The 27,676-nt window shown below is 42.4% G+C and overlaps 1 protein-coding gene across 1 annotated transcript; it reads right to left on the bottom strand.

Moving 5' to 3' along the window:
• Positions 1–46: 46 nt before the first annotated feature.
• Positions 47–21,468, bottom strand: FKBP4 (FKBP prolyl isomerase 4). The gene is made up of 10 exons (XM_032679049.1): positions 21,204–21,468; positions 17,385–17,529; positions 15,922–16,064; positions 11,511–11,631; positions 10,792–10,948; positions 9,674–9,764; positions 9,243–9,326; positions 8,360–8,545; positions 7,601–7,840; positions 47–4,065 (listed from the first exon to the last, which is right to left on the bottom strand). Exons 1-10 carry the CDS (start codon positions 21,285–21,287, stop codon positions 3,967–3,969), a joined length of 1,350 nt encoding a protein of 449 aa, XP_032534940.1. The 5' UTR covers positions 21,288–21,468; the 3' UTR covers positions 47–3,966.
• Between the last annotated feature and the right edge of the window lie 6,208 nt (positions 21,469–27,676).

Raw genomic sequence — 27,676 nt, 5'->3', positions numbered from 1 at the left:
ACCGCCCAGGATGAAGGGTTTATAAACCGAGAGAGACAGATGAGTGTGGTTTACAAAGTCAGTACCGTAATTGTTTATTTTAAGCATTTTTTTTTTCTATAAGGACATACATAACGAATAGTTTATATCTGAAGTTTACATGCATGACCTCACTGATAAAACACTAGTATGCCACCTTCTGCTGGCAACTAGACCCATTTGTAACGACAGCACGGAACATCCCTTCAGCTGCCTGAGTAAAGCATGTTTAGTGTCCTTAGTAGGTTACATTCTTAAACATTTCATAGTTTGTTATGTAGTAACAATGAGGGCAAAGTAGTACTTTCAAGACTGCTCACACTTAACATATCCACCACCGACTCTAGAATTTTTTAGATGTGCTACAGAAATCATCTGACTTTTTGCTTTCTGAAACACGTAGAACTGTCGTGCCTGTGGGACATTTTTGAAAACTGCTATTCAACAACTTATCATTAGGACTTGGTGCTATGCTTATTTTAACAGCAGCAACAGTTTCTGTCAGAGGCTGTAATTTCCAGTAATAATTACCAACAAATCAAGGTATTTACTTGCTGGAGAAAAAGTACTCTTGCTTGGCATTCCTGCCCCCTTTCACACTTTTCCGTGTCTATTAAACCCTTGTAACTCCAGTCGACACACACTGTGTTGTTTCCCAGAAGAGGCAATAATGCTTTGGTTCAAGTTTCCACATATACACAGCTGTTGCTATCAAGTTAGAACTCATGAAAAACACTTGTATTACCTGACAGCTCTAAGATTTTATTAGGCAAATCAAATCAGCATTTCTTTAAACATGATGATCTACCAAATACTCTATCCTGCCTCTTCTCCTATCCCACCCTCGCACCACTGAAGCGTAGGGCACTGCTACACTGTGCAGAGCAGTGCAGCTCACAGCTCCCTAAGCCAGACAGCCCAGCAGCAGGTGGTGAATTTATTATCGCGGGCCCAGTACAATGTGTCAAGCAGCTCTTACCATTTTGGTGACAGTCCAGTTCTACAGCTGCAGTGCCCAAGCTTTCCTGGCACTGCTGTGGGGCAGGTACTGGCAACCCCCCAGCCCCAAAGAACCCCATAAGTAAGCACTTATACAGTATTTCTCTCTCAGGAAAGGAGACTGGGAATTCAAACTAAGATTTCTAACGTAATTCATGTTAAAACAGAGATACTCTCTGCAATATATACACAATTCCAGCCCATTGCATGCCATGCAAATCTTTCTCACCATAAAAAAAAAAACAAAAAAAAAAAAACAACCCACCAACAAAAAACCAAACACTTTTTTTCATCTGAGAAGAACAGATTATCTACCTTCCTTCTGCAGAGCAGGTAAAAAGTGCCCCTGCAGCTAGAATGGTCTCAAAACAGGACACTGGAGATGCTGAGTTTAACACTACACGACAGGATAAACAGAACAGCTGAGTTTGAGTACTATGTTCCATGCCTGCAGACAACCAAAAAAACCACCCCAGCAAAAAGCCCCCACAAAACCCAAAAGCACACCCAGCCCCAAACAAGACACATAAACTGCAGAAAGAAGCAGAATACCAAGTAATAGCTTTCTTGTGAGATGGGGATAAGCAGACATTAGAATCACTCAGGAGTTTGTAGTTCATTAGGATTTAGAAGTATTTGTAATATGTAAACCATTATCACTTACTTTCTCTTCAAAGCCAGTCACTTTTAAGTATAAATATTGTGGGTTTTTTCCTCTGGTCCAGTTCCACAACATGGGGGGCAAAGAGGAAGGTAGCAAAATGAACAGATAATAAGCTCTATACATAGGTTACAGACTTGCTTTTTGAAGTTTTCACCAACATATTTTTTCCTCTTGCAAATATATGTGTAAGTATTTTACCAAATATTGGGGGAATTTCCTATGGTAATGAACAAACAACACAGAAAAATAATCAAGACACTGTGGTTATGTGGATAAAAAAAACACTGAATGACCAAAGGACAGTAAATTCTCTCAATTCTATGCAAATTCCAATAAAAACCCACGAAAAGTTCAGTTTTCTTGAGTTTAATTGGAGCTTTATTACTTAAGCTGTGACTTCAGTCTTCACCTTCAGCAATTTGCAAAGAGGAGGCATACAAGAAAGGTTACAATATTTAATAGAAGGGACTCCCTACCGGAACATGGGGAAAGAGGGCAACCCTAGGGCAGAACTGGAAGTGCCAATTTGTTCTGAAGTCTCCTGTGAGGACTCCTGGAAAAAGCTGATTACTCGAGAGAAGTCAAGGAAATAAATGCAGAAAGCAGAACCTGGGATTCAAGTAAGCTGGAACCAGAAAGAAACAAACATCAATGACAAAATGGGAACTACCGACCTGTCAACCTCAGCTCTGTGCCTGGGAAGATCATGAAACAGATCCTCCTAGATGCTATGCTAAGGCACATGGAAAACGGGGGTGATCCAAGACAGCCAGCACAGCTTCACCAGCTATCAGTCCTGCCTGATAAACCTAGTGGCCTTCTGTGATGGAGTGACTGCATCAGTGGACAAAGGAAGGGCTACAGATGCCATTTATCTGGACTTCTGTAAAGCCTTTAACAGAGTCCCTCACATCATCCTTCTCTCTAAATTTGAGAGATGGATTCAATGGGCGGGACTGTTAGATGGGTAAGAAATTGGTTGGATGGTCACATCCAGAGGGTAGTGGTCAATGGCGCAGAGTCCTGATGGAGATCAGTGACAAGTTGTGTCCCTCAGGGGCCCATACTGGGACCAGTGTTATTTAATATCTTCATAAATTACATAGATGAAGGGTTTGAGTACACCCTCAGCAAATCTGCAGATGACACTAAGCTGAATGATGCACTTGACACACCTGAAGGATGGGATGCCATCCAGAAGGAGCTGGACAAGCTCGCGGAGTGGGCCCATGGGAATCTCACAAGGTTTAACAAGGCCAACTACAAGTTGCTGCACATGGGTTGAAGCAAGCCCTGATACCAATATAGGCTGGGCATGAACAGATCCAAGAGCAGCCCTGCTGAGAAGGACTTTAGGGTGCTGGTGGATGAGAAGCTGGATATGACCTGGCAGTGTGCACTGGTAGCCCAGAAAGCCAATTGAATCCTGGGTTGCATCAAAAGCAGCATGGGCAGCAGGTCGAGGGAGGTGATTCTGCCCCTCTGCTGTGCTCTGGTGAGACCCCACTTGGAGCACTGCATCCACCTCTGGGGTCCTCAGCAAAGGAAGGACATCAACCTGTTGCAATGAGTCCAGAGGAGGCCATCAATTAGAGGGATGGAGCACCTCTCCTTATGAGAAAAAGCTGAGAGAATTGAGATTGTTCAGCTTGGAAAAGAGAAGGCTTCAGAATGACCAAATTGTGGCCTTCCAGTACCTGAAGGGAGCCTACAAGAAACATGGAGAGAGACTATTTACAAGGGCAAGTAGCAACAACGCAAGGGAAAATGGCTTCAAACTGAAAGAGGGTAGGTTTAGATTAGATATTAGGAAGAAATTCTTTACTGTGAGAGTGGTGAGGCACTGGAACAGGTTGCCCAGAGACACTGTGGATGACCCATTCCTGGAAGTGTTCGAGGCCAGGCTGGATGGAGCTCTGAGCAATCTGGTCTAGTGGAAGGTGTCCCTGCCTTTGGCAGGGGAGTTGGAACTAGATGATCTTTGAGGTCCCTCCCAACTCAAGCCATTCTATGATTCTATGAAAATGCAAATCAACCAAGCAGAGTAAATCCAGACAGAACCCAAACAGTAACAGAGGCCGAATGAATAAATAAAGTCACTAGGATTAAACTGGATTTATGCTGCCATTCAGCTTCTTGAACAGCCACATAAAGCTGTAACTGACTGTGGCATGGTGGCTTCAGCCTCTGCTCCCTTGAAGCCACTATCCAACCAGGTAGAAAAATAAAGGTCTAATTCACTGGAAATTCTTTCATTTACAAAACTAATGGAATACGGTTTGTTTTTATGCTTCTGCTTCAACTTCTGATTTATCTTCAACTCCATTCTGCTCATCTTTCATTTCTGCATCTTCAGTGTGGCTGGTCTGAAGAGTAGCAGCTGACTAAAGGGGAGAAACAAAGAAAATATATTAATATAATTACAAAACTGCTAGCACAAACACTGTTTGATTCTCATCACTAGGAAACCTAGTCTCCCCTGCAAGACTGAATTCATATAGTAGGAGCTTCAGCCAAGAGAAATTAAAAATTCCTTTTCATTTTTCATGCAACTAAGAAACCAGATGCTGTTTAGAAGAAGCAGAGATATAATACTGATATTAGGTGGTTATGATGCATAATGCCTGCACACGCTTGTCATACAACACTTTCTTAGAAAAGTCGTAACTAAAATTCATTTACAAAGCTTCTGCACAGAACTGCTTTTGTCCTGCTTCAATTTCAATGTGATTCATTTTTAGCCATTCCCATAGCCTGCCCCCCTCCTCCCCCCAGTCTGTATGAGGCACACTTGGGCTCAGCATGTAGAGAACTATCTTCGTTGGACAACTTCGTTTCATGAAGAGTAACTTCAAGTCAACAACAGTGATTTGGATGTCATCTGTAAGAGCTTAGTTGGAAGAAAATATGATCTGACAAGGTGGCTGCTCTAAAGCCCTCTCCTTGCTACATCTTCCAGTCCACATAAAGGTAGAAGGCAGAGAGCCATGTGGCAAGGGTCCAAGGTTAGGTTTTTCAATAGGACGTAACCAGCACATCCTAGCCTTGCAATAATTTTTACACACAGTAAAGGAAGGTAAAAATGTCTTGGTCTTTTTATCTCAAAAACTAGTGCAATGAAACTGCTATTCCACCTGCCAGCCTAGCACCTTGAACCATCTGTTTTATTATGATGTTGGCAAATAAAACCAAGCAAAGTCTTAACCATGCAATGCTGAGAGAGGTGAACAGGAGGGGAAAAAAAGGCAGAATCCTTTAATGTTACATCAACTTGGCTGCAACAAGAAACCAGTTAAAAGAACATCCAGGCATCAAAGGTCAGCCTTTCATCCTTAGAAGCATTCTGTAAAGCACACAAGAACCAAGTCTTCTCTCCACAGAAAACCTGTTAGCTAGCAATCCTGGGCTTAAAATAAGGTGACAAACGTCCTGACCTTTAAAAATCCACACTTTACATATGTGAACTATTTGAATTCTTGAAAGGAACTACTGATGCAAGAGTGGCTGGTGAATTCAGAGTGTAAGACATGCAGTGTCAGGAATCTCTGAACTATGATCCAAGCTACCCTCTTAGCAAGTGGAAGATATTTGGTAAAGAAACCAACTTCCTCAGAACTCTGATGTTCTACTACCACCACTAATGGAGAAACTGTTGGAGCTAGAGTAAAGCAAAATTATAAATGCATTAACAGGAAAACAAGTTTTTCATGTAAGAAAATGACCTCAAGACTGACCTAGAGAGTAAACGTCCTTTACAGTTTACAGTTCCAGCAATCCCATTTCATATAAAATCATATCCATTTAAGGTAGGCCAGATGGCTTGGAGACAAAAAAAAAACAATGCACATTCCCAAGATCAACTTACTTGTTGAGAAGAATTCACCAGGCCAATAGTATCCTGCCTTGTATCAGAAACAGTGTGGCCAGCAGGACCTGAGCAGTGATTGTCCACCTGTACTGAGCACTGCTGAGGCCACACCTCAAGTACTGTGTCCAGTTTTGGGCCCCTCACTTCAAGAAAGACATTCAGGTACTGAAGCAAGTCCACAGAAAGGCAACAGAGCTGGGGAAAGGTCTGGAACACAAGTCTGAAGAGGAGCAGCTGAGGGAACTGCAGGTGTGTAGCCTGGAGAAAAGGAGGCTCTCTACAACTACCTGAAAGGAGGGTGTAGCAAGGTGTAGGTCAGCCTCTTCTCCCAGGCAATGAGCGACAGGACAAGATGAAATGGCCCCAAATCGTGCCAGGGAAGGCTCAGATTGGATATCAGGAAAAATTCCTTCACAGAAAGCCCAGGGCTATGATTAAGTCACCATCCCTGGAGGTATTTAGGTGTAGACGTGACTCTTAGGGACGTGGGTTAGTGGTGGACTCGGCAGTGTTACGTTGTTGTTTGAGATCTTTCATTTACAGTCAGTAGGATTCCAACCTAAAGGATTTTACGGCTTTAAGCTGATTCAACTCAAGCAGATAGGAAAACTGGAACTAAGTGCAATGTCTTTCCAGTCCCAAACAGCCTTCAACACAAAAATTGTGAGACTGCCTTTTGCCAACAATATTACGCTTGCTTCAGCAACCCACTCTTCCTCTCTCAACAGCAGATCTTGCTGTGTCCCACACCTAGAGGAGGAAGCAAGATTCCCAGCAGCTCTGCTAGCTGAAAGGAACCTTCACAACAGAGTCTGACAGCTGGCAATTAAACTCTGCCATTTCAAAAGTGAAGATGCCTAACAGTGAAATAATTCTAGTTTAGTTGTTGTATCTTTACCTTCCTGAGATTTTTTCATTAAAGCCTACGAAAACTAAGATACTGTGTGGCTTTACGCCACTATATCTAGAAATACAAAATAGTTCCTTCCAAGCTCCAATAAGCAAGGACTGTTGACACCAGGCTGCCTTAGCCAGAAAAAAAAAAAAAAGAGATGGTTGTGAAGTGTTTCATGTAGGAAATTGTCAGCTGACAGTCTGAGATGACTGAACTGTCAGGATACACTCATCTGAGGACACCAGGCCTCTGGAAAGACTCAGTGACACAATTAACCACAGGTAATTAACATACCAACATCTAACAATTTTTAATATTCTCCATGCATATTCTGGAAAGGTAGACACAAAGATCTGAGAAAATAACCTCACAAGATGCAAGCTTCTGCACTCCCCAATGTTACTGAGGCAATTTGAGTATGATGTAAATCCCAGATTTATCTTAGAAGTTACAGGTCTACCTAGTCCTTCCGCACCATCAGATCTAAGGAAAAGAAACAACATTGTCTTAGGATATGTGATTTTCACTGGTAACTTGGAATGTTTCTGACTAGCTGATACAATCTTGTTATAACCTGTATCCACATACTGCCATTATTAAGTGAACTAGTATTTACTGAAGTTCTAGTGAATGCTTATTATGAAAACCATCCATTCGTAAAATAATCAATCTATGACATTTGAAATGGAGACCATCAACCACTTCTTAATGTCTCCATGAGAAGCAAGATGGTGCTCAGCACCACCTGTATGGCAGACATGAGGTCTCACTAGATAGGCCACCCAGGCACCAGAACAGCCTGTTCTTTAAAACAACTGGTTCAAGAAAAGGTGCTTTTTTAACTGTAACATTATCATGTTTTTATCTCATCACTTCAATTCCTTTCTGATTAACGCTGGTCTGTCGCAAATTCAGTTGAAATAAGTAAAAGCATTCTGTGCAGTGCTTGGTACTGCTAGCTTCTTGTTCAAACAAGATGGCCTCATAATTTTGACTGTTGGCTATTTTGAGTTCAACCTCTGCTTCCCAAATGAGTCTACTTGAGTATTCTCCTGCTATAATTATCTGTTCTAAGAAGTAAGATGAATACCTAAACTACTCTTCCTTGTCTAACACGACACCACCTCTTGTAGTCTTCTGGAGCAGTGTTACTTACCTTTAAGTCTTTGTCTGCAAGCCTTTGGAACATGTTGGCATACATCTTTTTCTCCTTCTCATGCTGCTCCCGTATTTTTTGCTGACAAGTTACCAGCTGCACTTTGGCAGCTTTGTTACTTGGATAAAGTTGTATCACTTTCTGGAAATCTCCTCGGGCCAACTCAAAGTCATTGACAGCCAAATGCGCTTCTCCACGCCGGAAGAGGCCTTTTTCATTGCTGCTATCCAATTCCAGTGCCTGCATTAAAAAAACAAAACCAAACCAGACACAAGAATGATTTTTCTTTTATAAAACCTCAGAACACCAGAGCCTGCTAGGAATTGTATCTTCTGATACAGACTCATGAGTCTTGTCAGGGCTTACTGGTAATGAAAGTAGAATACAGTAGAAGTTAGTGAAAAGAGGAATGAATATAGCAGGCTATTTGACAGAGAACCAGCAAGTCTAAGATTTAGTCCTGGCTCTAATTCAGCTCTTTGAAAGATATATGTCAACATGACTACCTTCACCAAGTGTTTCTAATTTCTAAACACTTGAATATTCTCCATGTAGCAGTGAGTTAGAAAAAGATGTGGACAGTAATTAAAAAAGTAATTGAAAATCTGTTAGGTATTTTTAGTGTATTCAGTACTATCCAAATGCCAGCTGATAAGAAAGGCCCAACACCACATGGCCTGTTGTTTGTCAGATTTCTAAAAGCAGAAGATAAACTGCACAAGCAGTCTGACAGTTTAAGAAAAAATAAATCGCTACTACCTTGTTGCAGTTTTCCAAAGCCTGTGAGTATTCCTTTAGCTTGAGATGGCACATAGCTAGATTAAGGTGGGCAGCAAGCCTCAAGCTTTTGGCTTTTGATTCCTCCTCATCGGAGAGTCCTGATTCATGCTCCAGCCACGACACAATCTTCTTATACTGTAATGCTGCCCGCTTGTATTTTCCCTCCTGTAAACAAGGCAGTTCAATTATCACACAGCTCATCACAGTAACTTTTATATCCCTCTTGCCCCTTCTGCTTACCTCGAGCAATAGATCAGAAAAAAAATATTTGATCAGAAAATAACTTCTATCATCAAAAACATACTACTTCTGAAACCCACTCCTGCATAGGATCAGAATATCCTCAGGAATACCTACTGGTTCCCCACTAAAACTAGGGATAAATGCCAGCATTGATACTTCACTCGGAACTCCCACCTTATATTCAACTTTTGATACAAAGAAAAAGGAAAATGGGGCATTTTTATAATGTGTTATGAAGATAATGGGAAACTCTTTCTTTAGCTGGTTAAGTTGCTTGAAACAGCTTCTTCACAAATATCTACCCAAACGAATGTTGTTCATTCACAGCACTATCCCACAGCAGAAACTTAAATACTGTAACCTTGCTACAATTCCATGTATGTCCCAAAGTTATCTGTAGGTACAGCAAACAGCTTTAACAGAGAACTCCCTGCAGAGTTAGTTCTTTGGATAATCCAACTGAATTTCTTTTTTTCAGAGAACTTCCCCTTCAGTTCTCACTGTAAAATCTCACAGAATAACATAAACACCACTCAGAAATGACAGAAGCTGAATTCATCATTATCAATTCACGACGTGGACTAAGAAATGCTATTATTACTTGGGCACTGTAACTTACCTTGAAGTACTGAGTGCCTCTCTCCTTCACAATGGAGCTTTGTTCCAACTTCTCATCCGTGTTCATTTCCCAAGACTCCTTAGCCTACCCAAAAAAGAATAGTTCAAGTCAACTTCAGTACAACAATACAACTTCTAAGGAAATCAAGTGGCTATGTTGCTTCCCATAGTGAGATAGAGATAGGTTTGGCTTTGCAGAGCTTTGCACTGCTGCTGGAAACCAGCCTAGAGCACAAGAGATGGCAATGGACAGGGAACCAATAAGAATAAGGGCCATTTCAGCCAAGAGCTCTAGTGTGTCATCATCTCTGGCAACAGTACCCTCCTTATTTCAGATCACCATTCAAGGATTCCACTGTCCTTGTTTAGGCTGCACTCGCACTCCTCCCTCCATGTCCAGGATCTCTTTGGGGTTTCATCTCTTGTTCCTACCTTCTCAAAGCTTTTGAGTTTCACTTCATACTGCAGCTCTGCATCTGGAGGGATCTGAAATTTCTCATTCCCAGTGCTTCCAAAACCGTAGCTATAAGATGGGTGTGGGGTGGGGAGGGAGAAACAAACAAAGACGACAGTTCAGAACTGTCCATCCAGCTGTATTTTCTACATAGGAAGATGAAGACAAAAACCCTGTGCAAATCTGGGATGCCCATACATCATTATTACAAGACATAAAGACTTCAAGAATTCTAGGTACAATTCTAAAATTAGCAAGCACAAGGTAGAAGAAAGCAAGAGAAACCTAGCGTTGATTTCATTTAGCTCTTACCAGTTCCTACTATGGTTTTTTTTAGCTTAGGTGAAGGAAAAGCAAGTTATCTCTCCAACAAAAAAAACCAAACCAAACCAAAACAACCAACTTTCAAGTTATATGCATTTTGCTTTATATTCATGGTCTGAAACTGAGCGTTTCCTTCAGAGCACCTGTATTTTAGTACTATTCTTAGAAAAGCAAAGACAATGAATACTAAGATTAAGTGAACAGCTGTACACTTAACATACTGCTAATGAACTGATATACAGGAAATGCCTACAGAAAGGTTCTGTGAAGCAACTCCAGTAAGAAGCTGCATATTAGCAGGAAAACCCTCAAGATCAGATTGCTTTGCTTTTCTGCTCTGATCAGGTTCAGTTCAAGTTTAAAAAACTTAATAAATACTGAAATTAAAATTAACATTTGATGAAAACAATCTGTGCAAATCCACTTCAGATGTGTTCTCACTGTAATGAGAAAATTCTGCTTATGTCTAGGACTATATATGCACTGTTACACAGTAAGTACTAACAAAGAGGGACCACAAAAATCTAAGTTATAGAGCAACAATATTTTTTTAAATATTCACAGAGATCAACACTATAGAGATTTAAGTAAATCTTATTTTTTTTGTAGTGCTACTACTTCATTACGAAGTGGCAAAGCAATCTTAGCTTGATACTTCTCATACACCAGTTTTTACCACAGCACCGAAAAAACTGAAAATGTTAGAGCACTTAATTCTTACCAGATTCTTAGTATAGGCCTTTCAAGTATCAAAAGATCAGGGAAAGTGTACCTGGGTTTGAGATAGAACACGGATTCCTCCGATTTCTCCATTTTTTGAATTGCTTTCTCCAGACCATGAGGAAGATCGAAGTTTTCACCTTCCCCAATCTCAAACCGCAATTCCCGCTTGTCAAAAACACGACCTGCGTATCGGCCTTCAAACTGGACTAGTAACAAAAAATAGAACAACACAGATTGAAATCAGAATATACACATATATATATATATATGGTATGGGGGAGGTAGCACAGGAGCACACTGGGAGTTCTATATAGGCAGGTAGCACATACAAAGTGCCAAAGCCTCCTTCTAAAGAGTGTTTTTAGCATGGTGGCTACTGGCAGGAAACAGAACTTCTGTTGTTAAATTTAATAACCCCTTTTCTTTGGTTCATCTGTTTGTTTTTTCCATTCCAACAACAGATCCCAGAATGATCCCCTTCTTGTTCCTCAGCAAATGGAAATACTTTATTAGACTCATCAATCTTTTGTGATCAGATAAGCACTTTAACAGATTCAGTATCACTGGAAGAACACAGCTGCTGCTGGAAAATGTAAACCTTGCTAGAAATAAGAGAATGAAATCTTACTCTAGGTTATTAAGTTACTTGGTAAAGGAAAGAAAAGCCATGTATTCCTCTCTCTCAGGGTAAGGAGTTGTAGATTGTGACACAGGTTTTGCCATCCCACATGGTAAACCCATTTACTATTTGTGTAACAACAAACTTACTCTCTACAAGTGCATCCTCATTGGGCTTGGAGTAGCCCTCCCCTTTTTTACGGATCCTCCGGATGATGCCACCATCTTCTTCGTCAGTGAGGTCCTCCCCCTTGAACTCAAAAAGTTCTATCTGTGGAAGGAAGGAACATCTTGCATTTATTCTCACTACACCAATACGGTAACTCACAGAATTTGTTCTACAGTGATCTCTGAAACTTATAGCTACGCAGGAAGTCACTATCTTAGTCAATGTCCTGTAAGATATGGGATAGCCAAGGCTCTGAAGATGATATTGGATGGAAACCAGTAGATCCTGGATGGAAACCTACTGAAGAATTTCAACTTTCAGGTTATATTCAGGCCTTTTCAGTTATTTTTCTCCACCAATCTTGGTCTCCCAATACTAAAAATTAGATCCTTTAAATTAAAGGACTGTAAACCACAATGCTTAAGAGTTTACTTTAAAAAAAAAAAGATTCTATTGGCTTCTTTAATACTATTTTTGCCACTGTCTGCAAGCAAAACTATGGATAGTTGGTTTTGGTTGAAGTTTGATTTTTTCTAATATGAGGGAAAATACCTTTTGAACACATTAAGGTAGGAAGAATATACTCTCACTTGCCACTCTGCAGTGCTACCACACTGATCAGCTGTTCCACCTTCTTACTCTACAGTCAAGTAGAACCACCACTGCATCCATGGGCCAAGGTTTTTAAGTAAGGCAAGGACAAAAGGAGCAGGACAATTAAACGAAGATGTAATTCTTATCCTTAATTCATGATTATACCCTTAATTTCATCAATGGTCAAATTCAGATCAACTTTAAAGTGCTTGGAATGGAGCTTTAACTTATTCCAAATGCTTGTTCTGAAACACTAAAACAAATTCAAGAATATATTTTCCAACTTCAGCCATTCCCTACCGATTTCTTCATCCTCCTACTCTTGTGCCACAGGACAGTAGTTTCAAAACTTCTGTGTATTCTCCCTTGCATGCCTGCACAGAGCCAGAGTTATCTTTTTACTTGTTACATTTTCCCTTCTAGTCTTGCTGTACCATTTTGTATTGTGGGATCATTTCAGAAAAAAAATACTTCCAGAAGAAGGATAAAACAAAAAACCCACGATCTGGCCCACCTTTAATCTAAACTCCCTGTTGCAATAAATTGTTTAGAATTTTTAAGAGCTAGTGTTAATGCAGGAAATAGCTATCCAGTCTGAATCTTCACATGCCCTCCCAAGTCTCTAATGTAAATCATAGTTTCATGTGGGAGTACCATGATGAGATGGAAAAACAGTCTAGTTACAAAACATATTTGTTGTTGCTATGAAATGAATTAAAAAGATATTTTGTATTCCATTTTGAGTAAAACAATAGTAAAAACAGCACAAAAGAGCAAGCCATTATAATCAGAATTGTTTAGACTACCTCATTTAAAAAAAAAAAAAAAAAAAAAAATTCAGGGCTAATGCTGTGAAGGTTCCTCACACCGGACTTAAGATACCTGGAACATAAAAGGAATTGAATATCCACTATCACAAAGAGTACTTCCACTTTTTATTTGATGGACACCTAGTAATGAATAATATTCTGGTCTTTCTCATCAGTCTGTCTGAAAAATGTTAAGTCATTCCTGAACATTCTACTGATGGCCATACAGGTATGTGTGTCCCTTTTGTTTCTCCCAAAACTGAACACAAGTATTCTATGGAATAATCTACCTATTTATACTGTTCTGCAAAAAAAATCATGAGGAAATAAAAAAAAAACCCCAAAACAACAAAACACCATCAGATCAAAAAAAATTAAATCATAGAATGTCCATTATTTCAGGTCATAAAGAAATGCTGATGAGATGACACAGATACAAAATCTTTTAATGTAAGTTTTAGAGGGTCCTTTTTAAGGCAACCTGTACAAAATTTTGGTATGGTGTTAAGCAATTACAAAGGACCCATGCTGACATTGTTTCAAATAATAAAAAGGAAACATAGAAGCAACACTAAAAAACTGGGAACTTAAAAGACTAAGTGCCTGAGAGTCATACTAGTCAGAAATTACTTTTACCTAATAACACTAAGAAAAACTTTCTAGCTCTAAATTCCAAGCCACACCCCCAATCAGGATACACCCAGCACTATATATTTGTTGCAGCCAGTCAACTCCAGGCTGTTTTATTAGGGAAGCATAAAACCACCATAGGCAGCTTCAGTGCTTTTCTTTCTTTCTCCCTTTATTCCTTTAACATTACTGCTTAGGAAGGCATTAGGGGATATCAAGGATCATGAATGAAACACTGCTTACCCAGAAAATGATGGAGAGGTCAGACTGGCATCATAAAGAAAAAACCCAGTGGGAAGTGAATAAACTGGATGACTACTTCAGATAGACTCAGTAGTAGTTTGATGGAACAAATCCTGTCTTGCTTTGATTCATACTTTTATTTATCAAAACACTGGGTATAATCTCATTTCAGGGCAGTGAAAACTTCTCTGCTTTGTACTGTCCATGCACATCCTGTGTACTAGTGCTAAGCCTTTAAGAATGCTCCATTGTGCTGCAAAGGTACAAGGTCTTGAGCTTTTAGCTTGCATTTGAATCATCAGCTCAGTGTTTTTTCTCTCCCCCTTGTTTTCTGTCCTGATTACACTTAGTATCACTAGCACACGTGTGAAGCACACAGCACTCCAACCTGTAGTTTGATCCAATAAGCCATGAGAAACTTAAGATTTATACATAAGAAAATGCTGTTTACCAACAGCTTTACAAGATACTATTTTTCAACAGCCAACTACAGAAATAATGGCATTAATTTTGATGTACTTAAAATGAGTAAGTTGTCATCCCTTAGTGACACTACCTATACTAGCACAAAATACGTCTTTAATCCTATTACTCACTAGTCCATGAGGAAAAAAAAAAATGCCAATACACTATCCAAATGCAATACAAATACAATATCCAGCTATGTGAAGGTCAATGGCATCCTGGCTTGTATCAGAAATAGTGTGGCCAGCAGGACCAGGGCAGTGATCATCCACCTCTACTGGGCATTGCTGAGGCCACACTTCAAATCCTGTGTCCAGTTTTGGGCCCCCCACTGCAAGAAAGACATTGAGGTGCTGGAGCATGTCCAGAGAAGGGCAACGAAGCTGGTGAAGGGTCTAGACAGTAAGTTCTATGAGGAACAGCTGAGGAACTGCAGGTGGGTTCAGCCTGGAGAAAAGGAGGCTCAGGGGGTACCTTCTAGCACTCTACAACTACCTGAAAGGAGGCTGTAGTGAGGTGGGGTCAGACTCTTCTCCCAAGTAACAAGTCCCAGGACAAGAGGAAATGGCCTCAAGGTGCATCAGGGGAGGTTTGGATTGGATATTTGCATTAGAACAGGCTGCCCAGGGAAGTGGTTGAGACACCTTCCTTGAAGGTATTTAGGTGTAGATGTGGTATTTGGGTGTCCCCTGGGTTTAGTGATGGACTTGGCAGTTTTAGGTTTAAACTGGACTAGATGGTCTTAAAGGTCTTTTCCAGCCTAAATAATTCTATAATTCTATGCATAATTTACCCTTCTTAACAGATGCTAATTGTTTCCAATAAAATCTAAATACTCCATGAGCTATTTTTACCTTTCTCAGATATTAGATAAAACATTCAATCTTTGAGCAATCATCGAGTTTTAAAACTTTCTGTATGCCCCCAACATAGGAGTCCATTCAATTGATTAAGTATTTTAGAGCAAGTAATTTTAAAAATACCACTTAAAAAGAATCTGCCTTCTTTCAGGTAGAATTTATTTTAAAGTAATTGTTGGAAAATTGAACTGTTTCAACAGTAGGAAAAATATATCCTCTCTGTTGAGACTGTCAGAGCATGCTTCAGAAACAGCTTTAGTATCATTCTCCATGGAAAAAATCAAACTCAAGTCAGCATTCTGAGCAACCATTCTTGCTGTTGAAATAACACACAAGAGACAGCTGCTATTTCCCCACCCTTTTGGGAAGAGGTTTGGGGGAGTGACTTAAAGATCAGCAGGAAACAAATTCTCTCCTCTCCTGGTGAGGTTAAGAGAAATAACTGGCTCCATTTCATTTTCTCAACTACTTCAGAGTCCATCCGCCCTCCCAGCCTGCTCTTTCCTACTGCAAATCATTCCATAACTAATATTAAAACTGAACACTGGAAACCATTCAAGTATTTTAAAAATGCCAAAAAAAAAGGAATCGAAGCTATTGCAGATCAGTAGCAGCCAGACTAAAACTTTGCCCACACTACCCAAAATTGACCATATTGTTTTCTTTAGAAAACCTAACAACCCTTTCAAAACCCAGTTTTGAAAGCATATTGCATCACACATTTTCTACTGTAAAATATGACTTTTGCTTGTTTTTCAAGTGTACAGTTTTAATGATCGTCTCTCACTCACCTCAAAAATCAGCGTAGCATTGGGAGGTATCTTTGGGGGGCTCCCAGCTGAGCCATAGGCATATTCTGGTTTACAGGTAATCCGACAGATTTCACCAATCTTCATAGTTGCCACAGCAATGTCCCATGCTTTGATCACCTCACCTATACAAGTCAAATGTCAATCGCAAGGCATACATGAAAAGCACGATCAGCTGAAACTCAGCATCATCACTTCTAGTGTATAGAAGCTAAGACAGCAGAAACACTGAAGGAATTGTGCTCACTCTCATCTACCTACATCAGTTTTAAGCCTAATCAAATTCTAAAGTTTCCTGGGACCCAAATTTCGCTACGTTTCTTCATTCCAGGTGTAGCAACTCTTTTCATAGAATCATAGAACGGGTTGGACTGCAAGGGACCTGAAAGGTCATCTAGTTCCAACCCCTCTGCCAGGGGCAGGGACCATGTGCTTCCTTCCTTAGAGAGAATACAAGTCATCTGAACACAGACAGGCTGAAGTGCTTGGCACAGTCTCAAGTGTGAGGAAGTAACAATAAACTCTTCCGAGAGGAAGGTCTCAGGGTGAGAGATTGCCTGCTCGTGTTTTGAAAACAATCCAAACCAACAGCCTTTTCTCTCTGTACTTTATCAGTTGGCAAACAGCAGCACTAGTGGTAACTAAAAGTTACAAACATTTGTAACAAAAAGGGGGAGGAAAATAGAAATAGTATTCCTTCCGAAGCCAAAAAGGAACAGAAGTTGTAACAAAATCCTCTTTTTCAAGCTCTCCTACTTGCTGTTGCTTTCAACTCGATCAAGCAGGCTGTTAATCTTGTATTAATAGGTACACTTAATATCTCAAATTTCAGTACAATGAATTAATCTCTTTTTTAAGAAAAGAGATAGCATCCATTTATTTAAAAGCAGCAGGAAAAATGTAATATGGAGGAATAAGATTTGCTGGAACAAGGATGCTTGGATTTTTTCATTCAAAAAATGAAGGATTTTGATAATGAAGAGTTGCACTGCTCAAAGACTCATATTTGGGTTAATTTGGGAATTTTGTGGAAAAGGGAGTATATTTCATCATGCAGCAGCTGACAGCTGCTTCTGTGCACCCTGGTCACAATTAAATACCCTTGAACTGGAGTCTGCCAAACCAAAAAAAAAAAATCAACAAAAAAACAACCAACAAAATGCATATTCTGGCATATTTAACTACCCTTTGTCACTACACTTCAGGGCAGATTTGCTCCCCTGGGGTGCTTTGTCTGAGGCCTGTGAATCCTTCATCAGGCCTCAGGGGGCTACACAGTTTTCTTACTCGGAAAAATCTCAGACATTCTGACTGGGCCATTCTAAGAGAACAAAATCTGAAAACAAGTTTAAGTAGTAACTTCAAAAGGCAAAGGAGGCTCACATGCAATGAAATCCTACCTCAAACATTAGCAAAAGTGATCAATACCAAACACAAGATATTACCTTTCCCCAAGTCAAATGAAAATTTGTCTCTCCTGTCCAGACTGGAGTCAAATTTTGTGCCATCAAGAAGCCATCCTGTGTAATGGACAGTCACTTTATCACCTATCATTGGAGACTCGGTACCACTGCCTTCTCTCTTGACAACCTGAGAAAAACATTAAGAAAATAACATTAAGATCATGGAAACTAAGTCTGCCTATTGGACATTAAGTTCATCTACTTAGATGCATGCATTATCATCTTCAGTCGATAAAGGATTTGGAGGTTTACTTCAGTTATCTGGAAATGGATTGATTATTCTGTCTGCAGATTAGCAGTGCTGCAAATGCAGAACCTCAAGATGGCTGTGCTGTGATACGAGAACTTAATTGGCAACAGTTGGCACCAGCTTACAGATCTCTGCATCTATAGTTAGCCATGTCACTTACCTTTGCTCAATTAGATTTTAAATGTTCTTGAAACTCAAACTGGTAAAGTATTAGGCAGGTTTTTGCTTGATTCAAGTATTTGCCTCACCACCTTTCTATCATAACACCCCACTTCAGTGTTCTAGGCAAAGCATTTAAACAAGAAAACAAGGTGGTTGTTTCCATACAAAATCTATACTAACACGTAATCTCAGATTACTTGAGTTAAACCAGGCAGTTTAACAAAGGTTAACAGAATCTCACACATAGCAGGTTAGTTTTATCAGCTTACAGAGTAGTACTTAAAATTTATTATATTGCATTAATTTTGTCTCCCTGCAAATCTGACATGGATTGCCAGCACATCTCACATACAGCTGCAAGGATCTGATCTTCTTCTCAAGAGGTTCCCCAGTGTGCCCAGCAGGACCAGTATCAACTACATCTACACTATCCAAAAAGCAAGACTGGCCAATCTCTCTGACGTTCATTTGAAATTCACACAAAACCAAAGAATAATAATGACATATCTCATAGGCAAGGAAGTGAAGCCTTGCCCGTAACAGGATTCCTGAAGTTCAGATTTGAATTTTCTCCAATACCAATTGAAACCATGTAGCTCCGAGCCAAAGTTGTGCATTCCTTCAGCTAGGCAAAAATGGAGGACCCTGTCTGCTTGGATCGTGGAGACCTGGAAAATATACTGTTCATACAAGATAAACATTTATTCAAGGCCACTTACTCAAAAGTATGGATTGGCATCCCTTCTTTAAAGAAAAGCTATACAAGTGTCATTTTTCATTGAAGGAAGCAGACTTGTGGGAGTCTCCTTCACAAATTTTAACTTCTTACAACCCACCACTGTCAAACTCCTACTTTGCCTCCCACCATCCCTGCAACTATACGACTGAAATGCCAGTACTCTCCATCCAAAGCCAAGGCAATGTTGGCAGTTTCTGTCAGACTCTTAACAAGCTGAAAGCACCTCACTGGATTCATAAAACAAAGAAAAAAATCCACAAATGAAGAAAATCCAGAAACAAAAAATACTACCTGCTGTTTCCTAAGGCGAGAATGCTCAGTGTGAAAAAGGATGCCTGACCTCACACAGCACACCATCCCTTTACTCTGCACTGCATCATGCTACAGCAGCTCTTAGCATGACAAAACTAATCTACTGGTATCTCTTCCAAGGAAGTCGACAGTTCAAGAAACCACTCACAGAGATAAGGAAACAGAGACCTATGAAAAGAACCCTATGAATCTGGTAATCAACCTAACCTACGTAATTCTTATATATATTTTTATATATATATATAAAATGGATCCAAACTACTTATTTTAAGGCAGCCAGTCTGAAAGGCTTTTGAAAAAGTAACTACATCTAATGCAAATTTACTCAGCTTTTCCCAATACCATATTCTTGTAGTGTCATACAAAGGTATCCCATAGCAGTGAATATCTCGTTTTCATTATTTATACAGTATTATTCTTTTACAATTATTGCATTTTGAGGAGACTCAAGTTTCCCTTTTTTCATAGACTCAATATGCCAACCCTATTTTCTGTAAGGTTTACATTTCCCTTTCTTATGGAGAAACAGGATTTTCCAGTTCATATTGTGGATTTCAAATAGTTTATTCCTAAACTTAAATACTTACACTAGAAATAGTGCAAGCACATTCAGCAGTATCAGGTAAAAACCTGTGGATACCATTCTGATACAAAGCTAATGAACAAATAAGCACAATCCTGGAATCAGTGCAATGATACCAGTACAAAATTGGTTTCAGTGGGTGCATTCGGCACTCCAAAAATTACTAGCAAAATAAAATCCATGAAGGCTGGAGTTCATGACCTCTACAGCATTTTGATAATATCAATTCACCATCTCACCTTCTTTGTGGTTTTCACCACCTCAGTTATTCTGCTAGTATTTTTAACTCCCCTCCTTAAAAAAATTTGAAGTAAAAAAAAAAAAAAAAAAAAAGCGAAAACAAAAAACACCCCCCAAACACCTGCTGCTTCATCATCTAAAGTAGGTACTGCATGGATTAGGCAGAGGATCACTCCGATCACTGCCTTCCACCGTGCTCAAGGGACCTGAGCTGTGGGAGACCCAGAGGCACCTTCTGGGCAACCGTGCAGACGAGAACTCTGACCTGATTATTGTGCTATGTGCAAAAAACCAGAAATTCTCACCAAAGCATGCTAGCAGGAAAGATGGGAAAGAGTATAGAAGACAAAATCTACAGTCCGGTCTCAGCTACCCCTCCTGAATGGGAGACGGCACCTCTGTGACGAATCTAAAATTTAAAGCCAGAGGGCTCTAAAGGTTAAGACCAGAATTTTGCCTTTCCCGTGGTGCCACTTTTTTCTTCTGAATACTGAAATTTGACTGGGATCGAATAACGCTACTAAGAATCGTTACAGGTTTTAGCAGAGACTGAGGAAGTTTCTAGAGATATGGAAATAGGCGACGTCTGACAGAGGAAGTTCGTGCAACTCCCCCTCACGGTATAAATTCTGCTGCCCTTATCGCCCGGCTTCCCAGTTTACAAAGGGGAGCAGCCGCTCCGCCAGAATGCGCGGCACCGCCGGAGACCTGCCCGGCCGCCCGCCAAGCGGCACCGCGGGGCAGCGGCACCGAGGGGCGGCCGCCCCGCTCCGCTGCTGCTGCCGCCGTGCCCGCCCGCCCCGCGCACCCCCGGGCCTGGGGGGCCGCCGTGCCCCGACGGAGAGCGCCGTGCCCGGAGCTCAAAGAGCGGAGCGCGGCACCGGCGGGGACCTGCACCGAGTCCACGTGCCCGGCCCGGGCTCCATCTTTAATTCCCAGCCCCAAACACGTGCTGGCGGGGGGCGGACTCGGACCCCCAAAACCTGCCGTGCGGGCACAGCCCCGCCATGCGAGCCGGGCGGTGAGCCCGGCCTGGCCCTCCCATCCCGCATCACACCCCGCAGACCCGGGGAATAGCTCGAATAGAGCAGGAAAGCGCCTCTCCCCTGCACAGTCGTGTCCGTCCGTGTCCCCCCCCCCCCTCTACCCCGGGCTTTCCCGGCGGGCAGCCGGGGCTCCGGCTCGCCCGGGCCGGGGAAGTTGGAGCCGGGAGGAGAAGGGAGCCGCGTGGGAGCCCCCGCGGGCGGACGGGCAGCGCTTGCGCAGCCGGGGCGCGCTCCCGCCCTCCCCGTTCGCCGCCGCCGATGTTTAATCGCCCGCGCTGCGCCAACCCGGCCGGGTTGCCCGGGGACCGCCTCGTCCCCTTCTCCGCGGGCGACATAACGGGCCTGGCGCGGCCAGGGCGCCCGGGGACCACCCGCTCGCAGGCCAAGAGAAACGCCTCCTCTCCCCGCCGGCGCAGGGACCACCGCCAGCCAGCGCGGGGGGTGAAGATGGGGAACAGCCGCCTGGTACCTTGAGGACGCCCTCATCCTGCTTGGGGGTGATGTCTGTCCCTTCCAGGGGAGCCCCGTCCGCTTTCATCTCCTCCGCCGTCATCCCGCCCGCCGCTGCCACCGCTGCGCAGGGAAGGGCCGCCTCGCGGGGTCGGTGCTGGACTGGGCACCGGGAATGGGGCTGGGGGAGCGCCTCGCTGCACCTCCGGCTCTGGGCACTGCGGGCGGGGGCGGGCGCCACACGCCTCCTTCCCTGCTGCTCTCGCCGCAGCGCCGGCCCCCGGTCGGCGGGGAGGAGGAGGAGGAAGGGGAGGGGAGAGGGAGGGACCGAGAAGTTTCTAGAGCAGCCGCCGGGCTGCCGCAAAGCGCCTGGCTGAGCCACGGGCCGGGGTGAAGGTGTGCGTCGCCCCCGGGGGCGGAGAGGCCATCGCCGGCGGGGCGGGGGTAAGGCAGCCGCCTGGCAGCATTACACGTCTAGGGCGGCTGGGGCTACGGAGAAGAAGAGGAGGAGGAAGAGGAATAGATTATTCATGACAGGAGGAAGAGCGCGCTTTTACAGCGCTGGGCTTGCGGAGCAGGAGCGCCCACGGCTCGCAGGTGTTGCAGGGGTGCTTGGCCCGGCAGCGAGGAGGAGCTGCTGCTCCCTGCCCTGCCTTGGACAGGTTTTGCTGGAAGCTGCGCCTAGAGCGAAAGTAACCCTCCTGCCCTCTCAGTAGTAGCAGCCCCTCCTCGTCCCCCTTCGGTATGAGCAGCCCTGTGCAGGTGCGTGGGCTTGTATTCTTTTTGCCCGCCACGCGGTCGTGGACGGTCGCAGGAAAGGTTGTACAAGCGGGCACGGAAGCACCGTGCCGGCATCAGACATCCCTTGGCTTGCAGGGCTGGGGATCACCTTAGGAGCCATGTACTTGAAAACGATTTGTTTCCCAGGACCAGGGAAAGTGAAGACGTGCTTAAAGCAGAGTGTAACCTCTGTGTTTTGCCCATCTGTATCCGTCTGGATAAAGTCAGCACCGTTTTGTTCCTCAACCTGCCGATGGAATATTTGGGGATGCATAAATAAAAACGGTGGTCAAATCATTTGCAACATCCAGTGATCTAAAATCAGACTAGAACCTTGTCCATGATCTTGGGTATAAATAACTAAAGCAAGAGTGTTAAATGGATTCAACCTTCCACTGCAAACCATTAATACCGGCCGCCCCGTGCAGCTTTGCCCACCTCCCGCATAGGGTGGCACCTCTCCCGGCTCTTCTTGAACTTTCCACTCTCTCCCTCCGCTTTCCCCGTGGGTGCTGGGCTCTGGGCGGGTGCGGTGGCACCGCAGCCCCGCCTGCCAACCTGCTGCAGACGCTCCTCCGCGCCACCGGCTCCAAAAAAAGTGCCGGGGCTGCGGAACCGCGTCTGTACCGCACATACTCGCTGAGCGGCGGAGGGATGGACAGCCGCCTGCTTCTTGTGCGCGTTCTGCCTTTGCATCTTCAGCGTGACGTTTGAGCCTTCATTAACAAAACCGGGTACTGAGGGTGAAAGGAAGGGGGTTCGCAGGCAGGTGTGCAGTGTTCCGGAGTTACTTTTCCCTCGCAGCACCGACCCATACAGTGCAGACCTCTAAGTTCAGAAGGGATGCCTGGAAAGGCTGCAGAAAGTTTGGCAATGTGTGAGCTTGCTCTGTGAGTCCTGATGCTGCATGCAACCTGGAGTTGTTCTGTGCCAGTATAAAGCTGTATCTGTGCATGGTGCACAAAAACTCCAGCACCCTTAGGTGGGCTCTGCTGATGCCAAAGGAAAGTAGTAGCGATAGAGCCTAAATAAAGAACCTGTAGTTACTTCAGCAAGTGGGTATAAACCGCAAAATCTACAAGTTTCCCCCGAGGAGGAACCTGCTTTTCAACCCCAAGCAAACATACACTTTAGTGCACTTTCAGACTGAGTAAGCAGGGGGAAGGTGGAGAAGGAGAGAATTGTGGTTTCTGTGTACATTTGGTCTAGAAGCTTCTAGCTGCATTCAGTTTGCAATTTAACATGGATGAGTTATTTGATTGCAGATTAGATCTGTAGGAGGTTCTGTACATGGACTCTAGACCCTGATACACTGAGGAACACAGAGAAAAGCATCTAAGCTGGTTCTGGTCCAGCAGGTCTAGCAGGTCTTGTTAGGGGAGGTACAGCAAAAACATAGGAGATACTTCTTCATCTAATGAGTCTGTATGGCACTAAATTTACATTCTCCAGTCAGTACTAACACACAAGTTCTCTACAATCCCAATTCATCAGGTCTGAACTCTCTCTTTTCATCTAAATTTTTTAATAATAAATCAACTATAGTTGGTTTAATATAAATTTTTGCAGATCACCTGCCTCATGTTTGGCAAGGAAGTTTCTGTTTGGGACTGATACTTTTTCAGCCACATGTTGTATATGTCATAATCCAGCATTTGATAATTGCAGTATGTAGAAATGATGCCAAATTATCTACAACTGCCAAACATGCTAGAATCAAGTTTAGGAAAGTGATAAATAGTAGAAAGGAAAGGATACCTCTTAGTGGAGATCGCTTGCAGATGTTATATGTCTCATATTTTCAGCCATCTCCCTGTTTTTGGCATAGCTCTTACATAAGTAATTTAAAGCAGGTACTGCTAGCTATGTCCCTTAGTAACTTTCTAAGACTACACAGATAGTGTTTAAGGCCTTCCTTAAGGGCTGTATGGGCAGAGTTTTATGGATCAGGGGACAGAGATAGTAGCAAAAAGACAGTGAGTATTTTAGATTATGTCAATGTCATAATGCTTTTGTTAGGGTATGGATGGAGGGAAGGCAGCTTAGAAGAGGACACTCCTTTAAGGCATTATAAAGGAGCCTCGTGTCAGGCCTGTTCTCAGACGATACATTGTAGAGACAATTTTGAAACTAAAGACAGTCACTAAGCAAGATGGGAGAATGCAAAGAAAAGATTTCAGAGCTTGATGGGTATGCTTAGGTGAAGTGAAAATGAAAAATCTGGCAATAGCTTTCAGGCAGAGTGGAAGACAAGTGAGATGATTGCCTCAAACAGCAAAGACTAGCTCAGGCAGTAAAATGTCCTGAAAAATATCTAATTGCAGCAAGAGTCTGGAACAGCCTCCCAGGACACAGAGCCAATCTAAACCTGGTCAGCAACATGCTAGAATTATGAATAGGCTTATTCAAAGACTAGCTAGAGATAACAAGGTTTGGAAATAAAACATAAAAGATGGCATGGGGCAACACAGCTCAGCTGGAACTTTGTTGGCAGCTCCTACACAGGCAAGAGCAGGACTCAAGGTGGCCTATAGCCCATCAAGAAGGGAGGATCTTTGGGTTGCTATCAAATGGTCAACTTCCCGGGTATGTCATGGCTCGAGTCACTGCACTGTGTAGGTTGACCGAAGCCCCACCAGGGCAGGCTGTGGCCTCAAGTTCACTTGCCCAGCTGTGTTGATCATGCTGGGACTGCAGACTCACTCGAACTAGGAAAAGGAGCGAGGAATGCGTGTCTGCACAAGCTCAAAGATGGCATTATGAGATAACAGCAAACAGAATAACCAAAAAAGGAATGACCCTGGCTATTAATTTGTGATTGGAACAGGAACTGAACCCAAGCTCATCATGAGCACTGTTTTCGCACTTGATTGGCTTGGAAGGGCTGAGCACAGGGTGTAAGAAAGGAATAAAGACAGAAGCCACACACTGCATCAACTTGGACTCACCACCAGCTTGCAGAGGGACTGACAGCCCAGCCATCAGCAGGGACACTCCTGATGCCAACTGCAAGGGAAGACAAAATTCAACTCAGTGTTGCTTGAGTGTGGTGAAGACATTCCTGGGGAAACTAGTACCAAAAGGAGAGCTCACAGGACATGAACGAGAGCGATAATTTGTGCACCCATATTATTTGAAATAAGGCTTTAAAACTTTGGTCGATTGTAAATATCTATCTATCTAGCTGCAATAATGAAGAGCTAAGTAAAATTGTTAGGTTTTTTAAGTTAGTTTTTTTAAGCATATGTTTCTTCTGAGGTATTGTTTGGTTAGTCTTAGAATCCAAAAGAAACCCAAGATGTTGGTGTGTCACACTTATGCTGAGTTGGAAAAGAATATGATTTAAGACATCAGGGATAGCTTGTAGTTACTTCTGCTTGTTGCATTGTAAAATATAACAGTGATAAGGAGGAAATTATGCTCAGTATATAGAATTGCACTTTTTTGTTGCAAGGAGTAATTCTACCCTTGAAGTCCACAGTAGGGCACAAACCTTCATCAGTCTAACCCTATACCGTTATTTTGTGTGACATGCCTGTGACAGGCTATTAAGAATGTCACCTGCTGCATACCACCTGAATTATACCCTGCCTGTTTTTCGTTCTCAGCTTCACTGAGCTGTCCCAGTATCCCTGCTTTCCCTTGCTCCCCGGCAGTGTAAGGCAAATCAATTCCTGTCCTTTTAGTTTAGAAGGGATAAAGTTGTTGGTTTTCCTTATCCTTTACCACATCATTACAGACTGTAGTAGATTGTCATGACCCACATGCAGGGAGCATCAGACCTCTTTTCTGTTCCTTTTCAAATGAAAACATAGCGATACACTCATTCCCTGCTTTAAAACCAAGCAACATTTAAAGGGGCGTGACCTGAGCTGTTGTATAGCAAGCATGCATGAGACTCAACCCTCCAGCACTGGATTGGAAAAGGGCTCTCTGTATCTGCAGTTCCCTGGGATTTCTGAGCTGCTCTGCTCCTTGTTCACCAACAGATGTCAACATTTTTCTAAAACTATGGGCCGTAGGACTTGCAGATAGGCAAGGTTTAATTTTTAAAAAATTATTTCCTGGTATGGTTGTGATTTCTTCTCCTTTGCTTCTGTACATTCCCTTCTATTTTTTAGTAATTTCATTTATGTGATATATACACTGTCCTTTGTTGATCACAGGTGTAGATTTTCAAAAAGACTAAACAGCAATTTTTTTGTATAGACATCTCTTCTGATTCAGCATATCCCTGTCTTTACTGTTCATAGCTCATCAGCCTAATTTCAATTCATAGAAAGTTAATAAAATTAATTTTAATTAAGATGTTATTTATCTTTCCAGTTGCAAAATTATTTTAAAATACCTAGTCAAGTTTCATCAGCTGCTTTCATTTTGTTCTTTCCTTGCCTTAAAAGCAATCAAGATTACTAGACAAATGTATGTATAGACATTCTGATTTTATATTTCTTTGCATCCTGTTAGCCAGTGAATCTACCCTAATGTGTGTATGTTAATACCACCAGAAAGGATGGGCAATTCATGTTTGGTTTTTATTCCTTAAAGCACAGCAACATTTCACCAGGCTTAGAAATTGTAATGTTTTGTCATCTATTGCTGTGAAGTGCCATATGAAAATAACACCAATAACAGTAATTATGGATAGCAATTGCCTGATTGATTCTCCTGTACTTTTACTAAAAGATACTTTTTTAAAGGTTTTATCAATTTTCAATCTCTTTCCTAATAACTGTTGAGATTGTAAGTGTAAAAAAAAATAAATACAGTAACTTTCTTTGTTAATTTCTTTCTTGATCTAATTTTAGAGTTCTCATTAATTTGCAACCTAATCTACTTCTTTGGCTCTATTTTCCTAGGATGTATTTAGATTTTGGGTTTTTTAATTTTATTATGTAACCTTGGAAAGGTTTTCTTTTAATGTATTTTTTTCTAATTTTGTCTTTCCATTCAAGCTTTCCTGCTTGACTGCCTGCACCTTCTCCATCTCTCTTCTCTGGCTGTGTCAGGGGAAGTTCAGATTGGATGTTAGGAAAATGTTCTTTACAGAGAGAGCGCTTGGTCAGGCACCAAGCCTGTCAGAGTACAAGAAACATCTGGGCAATGCTCTTACTCATATTGTTTAGTTTTAGGCAGTCCTGTGAGAAGCAGGGAGTTGGACTTGATGATCCTTACAGGCCCCTTCCAACTTGAGATATTCTGTGATCCTATGATCTGCACTAGATGCCTTCTTTTGCTATAGTTTTGAGCACTTTTTAGGAAAGCTGGTTGTCCAAGTTTAAGTGTGTGTTCTCTTTTGTGTGCAGTCAGTTTGCATCTGAATCTCTTGCTTCATCTCACCACCTTTTTTGCCCATTGCTTGATCTTTACATCTCATGGCTTACTGCTTTAGCTTACCTAACATACCACCGTGGTGACTTCAGGGTGCTTATACTTTCACAGGTATAGGGCAAAGAATGTTCAGTTCTGGGAGTTGTCACATCCATGGAAACACAAGTTTGAGCCCATTCAGAAATGGACCGGCCTCACAGTTACCCTGGATGCTGTATGCATGGGAGCACACACTGGCTAAGACCAAGTTCCTGTGTTCTTAACATGTGATCCACCCCACTGGCTGTCCTGTGTCTTTTGTCCTGTTCCTCACAGGTTCTCCACAATCCCGTACTTTTGACTCATGAAGATCCTCACAGGATTTACAGGGACCTTAAAGGC

The sequence above is a fragment of the Chiroxiphia lanceolata genome, chromosome 2 (genome assembly GCF_009829145.1).
Source record: "Chiroxiphia lanceolata isolate bChiLan1 chromosome 2, bChiLan1.pri, whole genome shotgun sequence".
Classification (NCBI taxonomy): Eukaryota; Metazoa; Chordata; class Aves; order Passeriformes; family Pipridae; genus Chiroxiphia; species Chiroxiphia lanceolata.
Note: the sequence above shows the minus strand (reverse complement) of the source record. Positions and strands in the feature narration are given on the sequence as shown.